General features: G+C 52.8%; 1 protein-coding gene across 1 annotated transcript in view; it reads right to left on the reverse strand.

The window, feature by feature from the left end:
• TMEM132C (transmembrane protein 132C) overlaps positions 1 to 14,598 on the reverse strand; it is a 154,175-nt gene that overhangs the window by 45,158 nt on the left and 94,419 nt on the right. Inside the window, 1 exon segment of the mRNA XM_012784859.3 lies at positions 6,642 to 6,825. Within this exon segment, the coding sequence (XP_012640313.2) occupies positions 6,642 to 6,825 (184 nt within the window).

A 14,598-nucleotide genomic window follows, 5' to 3' on the forward strand; every position in this document is an offset into this window, starting at 1 on the left:
ATGTCGGTGAAAGAAAAACTGATGGAGAAATGAACCCTAGATAGATGGTTTCTGTGTTTTTTTTTTTTTTTCTCTCTCTCTGTAACTAAGGAAAGTGGGTCTTACGTGGTTTGCAGACAAGATCAGGCAGGGCTGCCAGGTACCGTTGGGCAGGCTTTGTACTGCACAAGGACTCTGCACCTAAGCAGGTGTCACTCACGTGAGAGACATCGTGCATTTTGTGAGAAAGGGAAGTCAAGTGTCACACAGGAAACCCCTCTTTCTAATGTGCGGGAAGACATCCCTTGGCCCTGGGTGTGGCCTTCCCCCAGGACATGGTGAATTATAAAGAAGCAGCGCACAGATATATTCAAAGCCATCCCTTCTAAGAGAGAGGCAGAGGTTTCTAAGTCAAGCCCAACTTCCTTGCCTTTTTGATTTCGCTAATGAAAGGCAGGTTGGTTCATGTAGCATGTAAACAGGATCTGAGAGTACTTCATTCGCTCTGGAAACTCAGAGTGTAGAACACCTGTCTGGCACTCCGGGGATATGAAATAAATATCCGGTTCAAATGAACCGACAGTGATTCCGTGCATGGAGCTACTCCTACAGTTAGCCTGACATCTCTGCCCTTAGCTCCGAACCCCCAGCTCTTCCGTGCACGCTCAAGTTTAAGGACCCCTGAAACAGAAACATACCCTTCCCTTAGCCCTCAAACTGCATTTGAATTATTTTAAAAAATGTTTTTATATTTTACTTTGGTAAGAGCACCTAATGTGAGGTCTACCCTCCTTGCACATTTTCAAATGGACGACGCAGTGCTGTTGGGTGGTGTGTGCAGATCTCTAGAACTAACGCATCTTGCAAAATTGGAATTTGTGACCCTTGGTCAGTAACTCCCCATTTCTCTTGCCGCCAGCCCCAGGCAACCTCCATTTTACTCTTTCGTTTTATGAATTTGACTAATTTTGATACCTCATATAAGCAGAATCATAGTTCTTAAATCTTTTTTTCTTTTAAAGACAGAGTCTTGCTCTGTCACCCTGGCTAGCGTGCCGTGGCGTCAGCCTAGCTCACAGCAACCTCAAACTCCCGGGCTCAAGCGATCCTCCTGCCTCAGCCTCCCGAGTAGCTGGGACTATAGGCATGCACCACCATGCCCGGCTAATTTTTCTATGTATTTTTAGTTGTCCGGCTAATTTCTTTGTATTTTTTAGTAGGGACAGGGTCTCGCTCTTGCTCAGGCTGGTCTAGAACTCCTGAGCTCAAAAAAATCCACCTGCCTCGGCCTCCCGGAGTGCAAGGATTACAGGCGTGAGCCACCGCGCCCGGTCTCAGTTTTTACTTTCTAAGCAAGCCGAGTAACATCATGGAAAGCATAAACTTGGAAAAGACCAGGGCCATCCCACAGCTTCCTATCAGGGAGGGAACCAAAGCTCAGCCCATCACGGTAAGAACATGAATGACAACAAGGCTGACTCACATTTTCTGAGCGCCCACTTTGTTGGGAGGCAGTGGGCAAGGTATCATTCACTGGATAATTAACCGGTAACCCTGCAAACATTACTACCAAGGCAAAACAGCTTCAGAGGAGTCAGAGATTTCCTTTTCAGGCAAAAATCTGGGCCAGTTAGTTGGAGGGAAGGGATATTTTTAAACCTAATCCCAAAGCAAATCTCCAGCTGTGACAAGAAAACACTTATTCTGCCCATATAGTTATTTTGCAACCGAGCAAACATTTTTCAATTGCCCTAGAGCATCAATGCCATCCTTAAAATACTCTCAGAGAGTTGCAAATGAAACAGCTTCAAGTCGAAATAGGAGAGTGGGAGATCGGGGTAGGATGTGTTTGAAAAACAATAAAACATCATTTTTCCATTGTCTCTTTAAACACAATATTCCTCCAATCGCCGTCAGAGGAGACCTCCCTCGAGTTCTCTGAAACGCCTACCTTTGCCCTGCTTGAACACAGAGGAGATATTGCCCCACGCTTCCCCACGGACCCCAGAGCGGAGTGAAGCCATCCATCCATCACGCCAGATTGACGTGGGGGCCCAACGGCAGCTCTGGGACGACGCTACAGCCCTGCCGCTGCGCCCTCGCCTTCCCGCACCTGCGACTCTGGTCTCAGCAAAGGTAGAGGATGCGGGCACGTAACCGCGGGGCGCGCTGTTGGGGAAAATCCAACCCTGGGGGTTCGAGATACCCCAGTAGGTCCCTCCGGGTTTGATTGTCTTATGAAGAGGGGGAAGAAAGTGACCCTGGGAATGCTTCCTGGTCGTGTCTGCTTTGGGGGACCATCTTGGCGTGTCCCCTGGGACGGAGACTCTAGAGGGAGCGTGTAGCGTTGACCGCTCGGGTACCGCTCGGGGTGGGATGCAGACCCACGGATGCTCAGAGGGGTTGACGCGGAGGGCGTGTGGCCGGGGACTGTGAGCGGGGCTGTGGGCAGGACGGAAGGAAACAGCCAGGGACCGGGCGGCACCAGGCACCGGCCCCCGCTGGGAGCTGCTTCCACCTCCAGGCACGGGGCGGGGGTTGAGTTACTGGAGCCCAGAAAGCAAACTCCCCAACAAGGGCAGGAGCCGAGAGCACAGAGGACCACGGCCCGGGCAGACACCGTCAGGTGAGCCAGGTGTGTCGGGGCTGCACAGTGTCCCAGGGCTGCCCTAACCAAGTGCCAATAACCACAGACGCCGATTCTCTCCCCCAGCTCTGCAGGCTGAAGGTCCAGAGCACCAAGGTGCCGGCGGCGCCTCGCGCCCTCTGAAAGCTCCAGGTGAGGACGCACCCTGCCTGTCTCCTGGCTTCTGCGGGCGGCTGGCCACCCTTCCTTTCCTTGGCATGCGGTCCCCGCCACCGACCTCATGTTGCTTTCTTCTCGAGTCCCCTCCATGCCCAAATCTGTGTCCTTGTCCGGACACCAGCCATGGCATCGAAGGCCCACCCTAATCCGGTGTGACTTCACCTCAACGTGGTCAATCAGCAAAGGCCTTGCTTCTAGATACGGCCATGCTCCCAGGCACCAGGAGACAGGACGTCAACATACTGTCTTGGGGACATAATTTAACCTATTTCCTCCAATTACCTGGACGCCTCCCAGTGGCTAAAGCCCTCCCGAAGCCAGAGTGCAAGGGAGTCTGGGGGCCACGGTCCACGCAGGTCCAGGGCAGAGCCGGGAAGGATCTGGAAGGGCAGGCCCAGCTCGGCAGAGAGGGTCCTGGCTGCCAGCTCTCTGCCGGCAGTCCTTTCCTGCCGCGTACCTCGACCCCCGTGGGCTCCCGGGATCTCTCAAACCCTAATGAATCTCCATGACACCCCAGAGAGGTGAGAATTAAGATCACCATTTTTGCAGACTCCGAGAACAAGTAGCAATCTCTCCTTTAAACAGCCCTACTGATTGCCACTTTATTTTTAATTTGATTTTATGCAGAGACAGGGAACATGTTCGAGGAATGTTGAAAGCTCCGTAGAAGAAAAAAAAAGCTCCCAAGTTACCACCACGTTTCAGGGGTCGAGGAAAATGATTTCGCATTCAGTTTGCAAAGGGTGCAAAATGACAATCATTGGAAACTTTTTGAAATTCCGGGTGAATTTCACCACCTCCCTGGAAACTCAATCTGGGGAAAAAATACATCATTCCTTGGGCAAAGAACTTCTTCCCACACCTGCCCAAATTAGAAGAGAAATATCCAGAAATACCCTAAGTCTGAGCTGCTGGCCTTGAGAAGGGAGGTCAAATACCCCCTTCTAGGAATTGTCCCCTATGACCCGTTGGCAGGCCTCAGGCCATGCAGGACACAGCTCGAACCGCACCTGCAGGCCATCACTTTACAGGTGACTTGACTCTGGCATATGTCCGGTGGCTTGTCTGTGGTTCACAGACTTCGTTATCTTAAAACATCAAGCGTTTAGAGAAAGCTTCATTTCTTTAACCAATCACAAATCAAAGAATCTTCCAACCCACCTACAACCTACGATGCCCCCCTTGGAGATGTCCTGTTTCCACCGCAGCCTGGAGTGGGGAGGGGTCCACGGTGGCCTGGGCATCAGTGTTTTTCCAGTGAAATAGCGCCGGGGGCGGCAGCGCCATGCAGGTGGCTTCTGCCTCAATGGGTCACATTGTGGGAGAGTCCGGAGCTCTTTTCCCTGCTCCTCCCATCTCGCTCCCAACCAGGCTGCAGAGGATTCGTCTCATTCGTTGCTTTCTCCCTGGGTTTAGGCAGGGGCTGGGGAAGTCCTCATTTTAAAGGCAAGACATTCCCCAAGGAAGCAAATTTCCCACCCGGTAACCCCCTATTTTACCTTGCTGAAGTCTGTTTTCTTTCACGTGAAAACAACTGGGGAAATTTACTTAATTGTTTTGGACCTAACCCGCTGTCTCCCTGGCTGCTAGCAGACAACATAGGACTTGCCTCTTCTCTTGTTCCAGGAGGTGGCCTGACCTCCCTTCTCATGGCCAGCAGCTCAGACTTAGGGTATTTCTGGGTACTTCTCTTCTAATTTGGGCAGAAGTGGGAAGAAGTGGTTTATATATTTTATACCATTTCTTGTCCAAGTCAAGCTACAGTTTTATTTGCTGGCTATTTCCAATAAAAGTTTCTCTTTTTTTTTGGCTGGTTATTAATATATTAAAGTTATGCTTCATTAAAACTCCTTACATAATAGGAGACTAGAAGTTCATCCAAACTGTCTCATGTGTTGTCTAATTTCCATGCTGCTTTGCAGAGTTGAGGTCAGGTCCATATTCCAGGGGATGCAAAGTGGTGACAGCACACGGCCACCTAAATCCAGCTTTCAGAGCCCTGAGCCCTACGCTGGGGCTGCAGAGATGTTTGTCTGTTTGAGTTCACTAGCATTTACTTGCAAACAAAAGGGTTCTGGGTCCTGACATCTGTAGTCATTTCATTTTACCTTAAAGGCATTATAAAAATGCAAAAACCATAAAAATAATAATAATATGTTGCTTCAAGAAGGACTCTCATGTTTCCTTGAACATGGGCCGCCATAACATCTCATATCCTCATGATGGCTTTACCTTTTCAAAGTATTTGAAACAGGTGGGCTGGGAACTGGGCACTCACCCCTTAGAACTCATGTCAGCGTGTGCTGTAGGACACAGGTCTGCAAACCTTCTCTCTAAAGGGGCAGATGGCAAATATTTTTTAGGGTTTCCGAGCCAAGAGGCAAAACCGAGCCTACGCACGCAGCAGCTCGACATAACCCTACAAAACGTAGACATTTAACGGCGTTCGAACCGTTCTTCGCCGGCATGGCACACAAAACCAGGCAGCAGACAGGATGTGGCCCCCGGGCTGTGGTTTGCTGAACTCTGTTCCGGGACATGGAAAGTCAAAAGGAATCATCCTCCAACCTCAAAGACTTTGCAGATCCTGCCGGCGGCTGATCCCTTCCGGGGGGGACATCTGTTGTTTTCGTGTGTCCAGCGTCTGTTCGCCCTCTTTGTGCGGGAGCCAGGTTTCCCCCAACGCGCCATACGCCGCGGCTCAGCCTCGATCCTCGCCTGCCCCAGGCTGGCTCCATGGACTGGCAGGTCAGAGCGTTCTAAGTCATATGGGCATCAACCCGGCGGCAAAGAAGCCTGCTTTCCCCAAAGCCGCACAGAAATGAGTTTTGGAATATCCACGCTCTGTCTGCGGGGGAGAATCCTGGCAAAGACAGGTGGAGCCACACAGGGAAACGTCCTTTATGTGCCTCTGAAGCCCCGTCCTCTTAGCATCCTGTAGAGGGGCCAGTCACACCGTGCACAAGCACAGGAGGGCCCCAGGGGACAGTCCTGGGGCGTGGGAGACTGCCGGTGAGGGGCCGAGGGGCAGATGTCCAGTTCTGGCCTCTCACTGTCCAGCTCCACAGGGGCGGTGGCTCTGGACACACCGTAGTATTTGCTCTAACGGTTACGTCCCAGTTGTGTGGATGCCACGGGTTCGCCTGATCCCACAGGGAGGCAGAGACGGTGGCATCCGCCCTGCTCTCCCTCTGCCCCTGGGTCTCCCAGCCCAGTTGCAATTTGATGGGGCCGTGGAGCTCCTTCCGGCCAGCAGTGTGTGCATGGAAGTGTCCCATGTCCCTTCTAGGCCACTGCTTGGAAGAGCTTGCGTGTGAGACCCTCCAACTGTCCGTTCTTCTGCCTGGTGGCAGAGAAGACCACGTGCTCTTGAAGCTACAGCTACAGAATGATCACGCGCCCATCAGTCCGGGCCCCTGAGAGGCTGCACAGAGCAGAGCCCCCTACCAAAAAAGCAAAAATGACTTGTGTCTCGCTCTGGGCACCTGAGATTTGCGGGTTGCTTGTCGCCACGGCATAGCCGAGCTCATCGAGACTGGCACACACAGTGGTCTACAGATTCCTTATTTTTTTTTTAAAAAAAAGGACCAGAAGAAACAACTGGAATAGACTTAAGGAAGTAAATAACAACGCATTTGGCATGGGGCTTCGGTAAAAACATCACGAGGGGGTTGCGAATAACTAAGGTCGAGAACGGCCGGGCTGATGATCCCGCAGCCACTTCCAGGGGAAGATGGGAAACCTGAGAGTAAGCGCCCCACAAAACAGCTGCGGCGAACACCCCGAGAAAGACGGGCACGGCCCGGGAGGCGACGGGACACAGACCCAGGAGCAACCGCGGCGACCCAAGTCTTACCGCGGCCAAGGGCACGATGCCCACCAGGTCCTTCTGGCTGACGAAGATCTCCGACACGGCGATGTCCGTGGTCCCCTTCCGTGGGTACTCCACCTGCCACGCGATGGGCTGGGTCCCCGAGAGGCTGCTGAAGCTGGCGATCTCGAAGTTCATCTGCACCACCTCGTTGAAGGGACCGCTGCTGCTCCTGGAAGACAGCAGGGGAAAGGCTCTCAGCCGGCTTTGTCCTAGCGACTCTCCTCTCGCTCTCAACCGCACCCAGGACAAGGGCAAAGAGGACGTCTCGCAGGGAGGGAGAGCTCCGGGGCTTTCTGAGGCACCTGGGATGTGGAAGCACCTGCAAGCCAGGGGCCGGGCATCGGGGAGAGAAGGACTCACAGGCGAGGGGTCTGCACAGAGCGTTTAAGAGCGTTAATCTGCGTGAGCACTGCTGAGCTGGTTTCTGCCTGCTTTTCAGACAGTGAGTTAATCCGGTCTTGCCCCCTACCTGCAGCGTGCACCTGCGTGACCTTGCCACTAACTGCCCCCCACCTTCCAAGTTCAAAAGCAAGTGGCAAAATAAAAAAATAAATACAATGCCCCCCCTTTATTTTGCAAACCGCACCCGCAGGCTCCCGTGCCGCTAGAAGCAGGACTGAAGCAGAGTTTCTGCCGGTCGGATCTACCCGTCTGCGGTTTAGAGGCAGAAGTGGGTTATGAATCAGTAAGGGGAAGGGAGTTGGGGTTTCTGGTGAGCACAGGGGTCCTGGTTCTTCTAGGGTGGCTGTCGGGAGCCTCCTGGCATCCAGGTCCCTAAACCATTGAGCCACGTGCTGGCAGTCATGTGCCCACTACCCTAGTCCTCTGCAGAGCTTGGACGCTTTTCTTGCCTGTGTCACCCCTGGCTGCCCTGTCCCTGGATGTGCAGGGTAAAATCAACTCAATGTCCCTCCCAGAGACTCTCTGCATTGCCTGATATCCTTTACCGGAAACTCCTCTGCTTAGAGGCACTGCTTAGCTAGGGGGAGTCCGCTGTCTGCGCCTAAGAGTTCTCACCAATGCCACACCTTCCAGGTGGGCCCAGATAGAGGTATTTAGTGAACTACGGACAGTCCACACTTTTTACTTTTTAGATGATCAGCTCAAGGCCGAGGAAGGGAAAGTGGCTTGCTCACGGCCACGCGGCTGGCAGGTGCAGAGTCGACATGCCACGTAGCGTGCCCCGTCCCCCAGTCCGACGCTCTGCACAGCGACCTCCCCTAAACCAGCTGGTGGCCAAATTCGACATCACGAGGCACCCAGACGACCTCCTCAGGACAGGGGACAGCAGACTGTGCCCTGCAGATGAAATCCAGCTGCCTGCCTATTTTCGCAAATAACATTGTACTGGAGCTCAGCCCTGCTCATCTGTTTATGTTTTTCTGTGGCTGCTTTTGCGTTCCAAGAGCATGGTTGGGTGACTGCGCCAGGCGGTGTGGAGACAGAACCTCAAATATTTGCTAGCCGGTCCTTTACAGAAACGGCTTCCCAGGACTTGCTTAGGAGGTTAGGGTAGGGAGATTGGCCGGGCTTTCCAGAGCTGTTGAATAAACAGAATCAATATTGGTGGGGGTGAGAAAGAGGAGCGTTCCGGGCACAGAGCTGGGTTTGCAGGGTGGGTCAGGGTTCTGGTGAGGCTTGTCACCCGGCCTGGGGTGCCACCAATGTCCCCTGTCTCTTTGCTGAGGATGGCTGCAAGGGGAAGGCCACCAGTCAGGCATCCCCTGGGAAAGCCACCCATTTGCAGGTGAGTTGAAGGAGATTTCTCAACGCACATTAAGAAGGGAACACTGAATATACTTAAAAAATGCATCCCGAGCGTGTACCAGCAGGAATGCAGCGTCGTCATGGAAACCCCGCCCTTCTCTGGGGCGCTAATGAGCAGCAGATGCAACCAGGGCTTGCTCAACAGCCAGCAATGCAATTCCTCGCCCGTCACCCTCAGCCCTGCTCCGTGGCTGGGGCAGGGAGGGATGGGAAGGTTACTGCACCAACCCAAGCACGGGGACTTGTGAATCTTCCCCAAGTTCTCTGGGCCAGTAGTGGGGCCCAGATGATTTGTGAGATGCCAGAGATTCCTAAGTCCGAGGTCTGGACCATCAAGCCCTGGCCTGCAAGTCTCAAGAGCAAATCACCGGTCTTGAGAAATGAGGGAGTGGCGTCTGGACTCTGGAGTGTTTCCAAACCGAGAGATGTGTTCTTGGTCCAGCAACCTGAGCCCACAGGCATCTGAGCCCACACAACTCGACAACATCCAGGAAATCCTTCCAGAACGTTCTGGCCCCACCTCTCTCTCCTCACTGGGCCACAGACACTCCTTGGTTTCGGGGAGTATAATCTTGTCCTCTTAGCAAGAACGTCTGGACTGGCGTCCCCTACCTGCAGCAGAGCTGGTACAGGTGTTGAGCTGTCCAGCAGCCACTCGATGGACTGCACTCTGCAAACCATTCACTCCCCTTAGTACTGGATGTGGCAAAAGTCCAGCCATCCAAAGACACCCCGTCAGCCCCCAAGGGGTGCCTATCCTGGCACAGCGCTGCGGTGTTGCAATGGTCCTCAACCTGCACCTGTCTCCACACCGTTATAAAATTCTTTTGTGAGCATCACAACCGTGCAATTAACCTCGGAGACTCAGCGGCACCAGTCAGAAGACTGAAACAATGGCACTGCCCTTGTGCGGGCAGGACCGCAGCGTGCAGAAGAAGCCGGCACGGCCCCTCTTGCCCCAGCTGTGCACCCCTGCACGGCAGTCCGGCTAAGGAAGAGCGTTAAAAAGGTGCAATGTTGGACAAGAGAGAAGGGAAGCAGTATTTTTCTATCTGGCTTGAAAGACATTGCTATGTGATTTTCACAAGCAATGGTATTAGCTTCCTGAGGCGTTTTCTGCACGTTAACATAAGAATAAAAACAACACGCTACTGTTTATGAAATTCTCGCCATGTGCCAGGCCTGGGCCAGGCTCCATGCAAACATGATTCCAAATCCCAGCAAAATCCCTCGAGGTTATTAAGGCTCCCGGAGGCACAAGGGCCAGCACGGATGCTCTTGCAGCCAGCGAGCCTGTTTGTGTCAACTTGCTCCTCAACCACACACGGAAGGGACCGACTCCGCGGGCACCCACTCGAAACCCTCTGTGGCTCCCTGCACAGACCCCCCACTTGTGAGCCAACTCCACCTAATCTTGGCTTCAGTACAGAAAAAAAAGAAGAAGGAGCAGCAGCAAATTTCACAATCGGAGGCAAACTCCAGCTCTCCGGGAGCTGTGCGGAATTCCGGGTCGCACTGACACTGGGCAAGCTCCCAGGTGCAGCGTGGAGCACACGTGTGGTTCGGACACTCGCATCCCTTTTTCAGGGTGCTGGAGATCTCAGATGATGAGGAGACTGTTCTGTGGCCTCAGGGACCTGAGAGAAAAGCCTGGACGCTCCGACCCAGCAGAGAAATGAGCCCCTGGGAGGCCTTAGGATTAAACATTCCGACTCAAAGGCGGGGAATTCCTTTGGGAAGCAATAGAACAGACTCATGCATTTGTTTATTTTTGTTCATTCATGTTCCTTCCGGCTCCTCCTCCATCTCCACATAGCCTTTATCTTCTTCATGTCTAAAATGCATACTGTGATATGTATACATTTAAGGGAGTGCAACTGTGTTTTGAAACTCAATCATTTTGCAGAGATGAGCAGAGAGGGCCGTTTGGTGCCCCTGGTCCTTCCTCTGTTCTGCTCAAGGGGGCATCCTCCCCCCTTCCTGCTGACGGCTGCCTTTCGGAAAGCAAGGATAGCAAAATATTTTCCCAGAGAAGCTGGGAATCTAGATTTTCCCTCTAAACATTTCTGGATTTTTCGAACTCCTGACCTCGAGCAATCCGCCTGCCTTGTCCTCCCAGAGTGCTGGGATTACAGGTGTGAGCCACCACACCCGGCCCAACATTTCTGGATTTTTAAATGCAAAAGCCTTAACTGCATAGCCACAATGTAGCTCACACAGCATCTCTGCTGTCTCTGGCTTAGGAAAACGGCTGTGTGGTCTCGCTGCGTTCTGGGGGAAGCATTTCACAGGAGCGCCGTGACTTTGAGGTGGGAGGTGCCTGTGCTGAGACAATGCCGTGTGGGGATTTCCCCACACGGGGAATTATGAGATGCTAGAGATTCCTAAATCTGAGGTCTGGACCATCAAAGCCCCGGGCTGCAAGTCTCAAGAGCGAATCACTGGTCTTGAGAAACGAAGGAGTGGCGTCTGGACTCTAGAGTGTTCAAAACAGAGAGATGTGTTCTTGGTCCAGCAACCCAAGCCCGCAGGCATCTGAGCCCACACAACTCGACAACATGCAGGAAATCCTTCCAGAGTGTTCTGGACCCTCCTCTCTCTCCTCACTGGGCCACAGACATTCCTTCACCCTTCTGCAGGGCCAGGGATCCTTCGTGCTCCGAGGGGGTGGGTACGGCAACCTCCATGGGGCCTGGGCTGATCCCTCGCCTCACCCCTGCCTTCCAACACACTCTAGTCGCAACAAGAGCACCTCCGGTCTGATGTGTTGCAAATATCAGGCCTCCAAGAAGCATTTTATTCAAAGAATGAAGAAGAAGAGAAGAAATGAAGGAGGGGATAAAATGATGGAGGGAGGAGGGAAGGAAGGAAGGGAGAGAGGGAAGGAGAAAGGGAAGAAACTTAGGGATTCCGAACCGAGACTAAAAGCCAGGGCTCCTTTAGGGGGGCCACACTGAGTGTCAGGGCTTGTGCTGTGGGCTTTCAAACAGGTTCAACTCCTGGCTTCCCAGATACTGGCTGGGTGGCCACGGACAACTCTGCTCCCCTTTCTCTATTTGCAAGAAGGGGGCACTAACCCCTCCCATTTCATAGAGTCGTCGTGAAGGAATAAAGTCAAAGCACTGAGAACAGAGACTGGCGTCAGCGAGCATCAACAAATAGTAGTTGTTCCCCATTTTTAGCAGGACTTGGCATCACACTCGTGCTCAGGGACGGCAGGGTTGGCCGCCTAACGCCATCGTTAGGACGTGCTCTCTGAAGGCTGGTCCAGGAGTCCCCCGGGAACAAGACACGGCAGAGGTGCAGAGCCGCTGACATCTGTTCAGATGTGTGCACGGTGCGTTTGCTCAGTTCCTGCCCCTGCCCGGCACAGCCCCACCATCACGACATACTGGCAGACGGGGAGCAAGGAAAGAAGAAATCCGTCTGCAGTTCTGCCTGTGGCCAGTGCCTTCCTGGTGCCTCTGAGCAGACTGAAATATTTGCTAAGCTTCTGCTTGGAAGGGACCGAGAACCTCCGCATCAGCCCGCACGGGGCTTGTGATATTGCCAGAGCAATAAAGAGAGACACTTAAGTGACTCCACAAGCACCCAAGAACTGCCCGTGGCCAAATCAATAGTGCAGATTCATTGAAGTAACTCTTGAAAGAAAATTTCAAAATTGGCTTAAAGAGCTCTTACTCAAACGCAAATAAATTCCCCCGATAGTCACAATGAAGTTTGGACCACTGGAAACCCAATTTATTAAACCTCTTAAGCGATCGGACTCTATTTGGCAAAAAGGAAAAAAAAAAAAAAAAGCAGGGGTGGGGTGGGGAGTGTGGGTTATGTTAAAAAGCCAAAAGGGCTTTACCTGCCCGCTATGGGGTATAAGGCATTCCAGCTCCCAGATGGCTGCTGTGGACAGCTTCGCGCCTGGGGACGGAAAAGAGACTCACAAAATGAAGAAATCAGCCTTATAATAGGGAAGCCACTGCAGGAGAACGGAATCCGTTGACCCAGGCTTTGTTTTATTCATTCTGCTTCATGCGTATTTCATGAAGGTGAGGACACGGGTGTCCCCTCTGGGAAAGGCTTTATTAGAAAGTCCCATACTCTCCCCTCCCCCCTCCCCAATACCCTATTACTGTAGTACCTATGTGTCCACTTAGGTGCTACTCAGTTAATACCAGTTTGCTGGTGAGTATATGTGGTGCTTGTTTTAAGGCAAAACAAAAGAGAAAAATTTGTAAATCCCAATAAATAACAAAAGCAAATAGAAACAATTTACAAATTCAAAAAAAAAAGAAAGTCCCACAGACTTGAATGTCCCGGCACTTCCTGGGAGCTCTCCGTGGTGCTGAGATCTCATCTCTGTCTGAGCCGCAAGCTGCAGGTGACGGAAAACACCTTGCGCTGACTGAAAACGAAAACGGAAAAGGCCCAACAGTGCCAGGAGTGGTGGAGACATAGACACGGAGTCCAGGTGGGGGCACAGGAAGGCCACAGATCTGGAACCTCAGACGCCACCAGCTCCAGAGAGGCCAACGCCTCCGATGCCAAGACAAACTTTCTCCTGTCCTGGATTCTTGGCACCAGTGACAACCCCTTCCCCCTTTCAAAGTCCCTGGCTAGCTGAGCTGAGCTAACACACACCGACCCTATATGCCACAGCAACGACAGAGAATCTGGGCTTTTGCGGGGGGGAGCCACCCACCTCCATCCCTGTTCCCTGCATGTGGGACACAGGATGGGGTTCGGGGCACAGGGTGAGAGACCGGCGGCAGCAGGGGCAAAGCTCGCCCTGTTTCCAAGCACACTTGGAGATGATTGTGAGTTCAGACTGCAAACAAACAAATAAACTGCATTTTACTTCCCTCTATCCCATTCCCCAAAACACAAACATTTCCAGGAGCAGGGAAATGCATGCAGAGGTGAAAAGAGAGAGAGAGACAGAGAGAGACAGAGAGAGAGAGAGAGAGAGAGAGAGAGAGAGAGAGAGAGAACTTTCTGCAAATCAGACTGACGCCAATGGCATCGCTTAAAAGAACTGCAGCCCTCACAGAAGCGACCCGACCCTCTGCGTCCTCTAGCACAGGGGCTCTCAACCTTGGGTGCTTGTTATAATTACCTGGGGAGACCAAAGGGAAAACTAGCGATACCTGGGTCTACCCGACACTAACAGAATCAGAACCTTAAGTGGTGACACTCAGATGTCAGCACCTTGTCACTGCCCCGGCATACTGGATCAGGGTGTGTCGTTACCCCAAGTGGGCCCCTCGGCGATCCACACGGGGCACTTTGAGTGACGGTGGCTGGGGCAAAGAATTGAAGACAGGAGACAGTTGGTTTCGGTGCCGGTGGCCTCGTCCTCTCCAGACTGATGCTGTCAACATAAAAGGGAGGTCTCCAGCACTGAGGCCTGCTCCCTTGCTGGGCTGCTGCGAGCTGGGGGAGAGGGAGGCAGGGAGGCATGCCCACCGCTAGCAGAGCCGGCAAACTCAAACGCCTCGTGGGGCCAGGCCGGCAAAACCAGCAGGTGACGTGTGCCGAGTGGTCAACGCACGCCTTGATGGAGATTGTCACGGACGGGAGGTCCCCTGCCACGTCTGGGGTTGGGGTGGGGAGCTGCGCCCCAGTTCTAGCTCACCATAGCCAGGTGCAAGTCTGGGCCCCGTGTTGCCAGAAATTCTGTTTTCCAAGAGAAAAGAGGAATCTGATTTTTTCTTTTTTTTTTTTTAAATAGGAAATCTCCTGCTGTGTAAATGTTGGCAGCTAATCCAATTAATGGAATAAATAGGACGGCGATGGAAACACAGGCAGGCTGAACAAAACCGTGGATTAAATGAAGTCCCTGAGAGATGGGGAGAGAGACCATGGAAGCTTCCAGTTCTCCCAGGGCCCCTTCTGTGTGCAAGCCCCCAGCAATGCTCCAGGGAGCCCCAGGGCCACTCGGGGTGGGGGGCTCCACCGTGGTCTTGCACGTGGCTGGTGTTTATTTTCCATGCAGGCTGCAACTTCCTGAAGCGGAGCAGGTGGCTCATGTGGACCTGGCACCCCAGAAGTATGTGTTCCTTCCCATAATAATAGGCTCCTTCCCAAGCAGCTGAACTTGAAGCTAAATTAGGTCGCATTGTAGGAAGTGCAGTTGCTGAGAAGGCCTTTGAGGTCCAGGCAGAAGGGGCAGAGCCTC

This window comes from Microcebus murinus, chromosome 22 (genome assembly GCF_040939455.1).
Source record: "Microcebus murinus isolate Inina chromosome 22, M.murinus_Inina_mat1.0, whole genome shotgun sequence".
Classification (NCBI taxonomy): Eukaryota; Metazoa; Chordata; class Mammalia; order Primates; family Cheirogaleidae; genus Microcebus; species Microcebus murinus.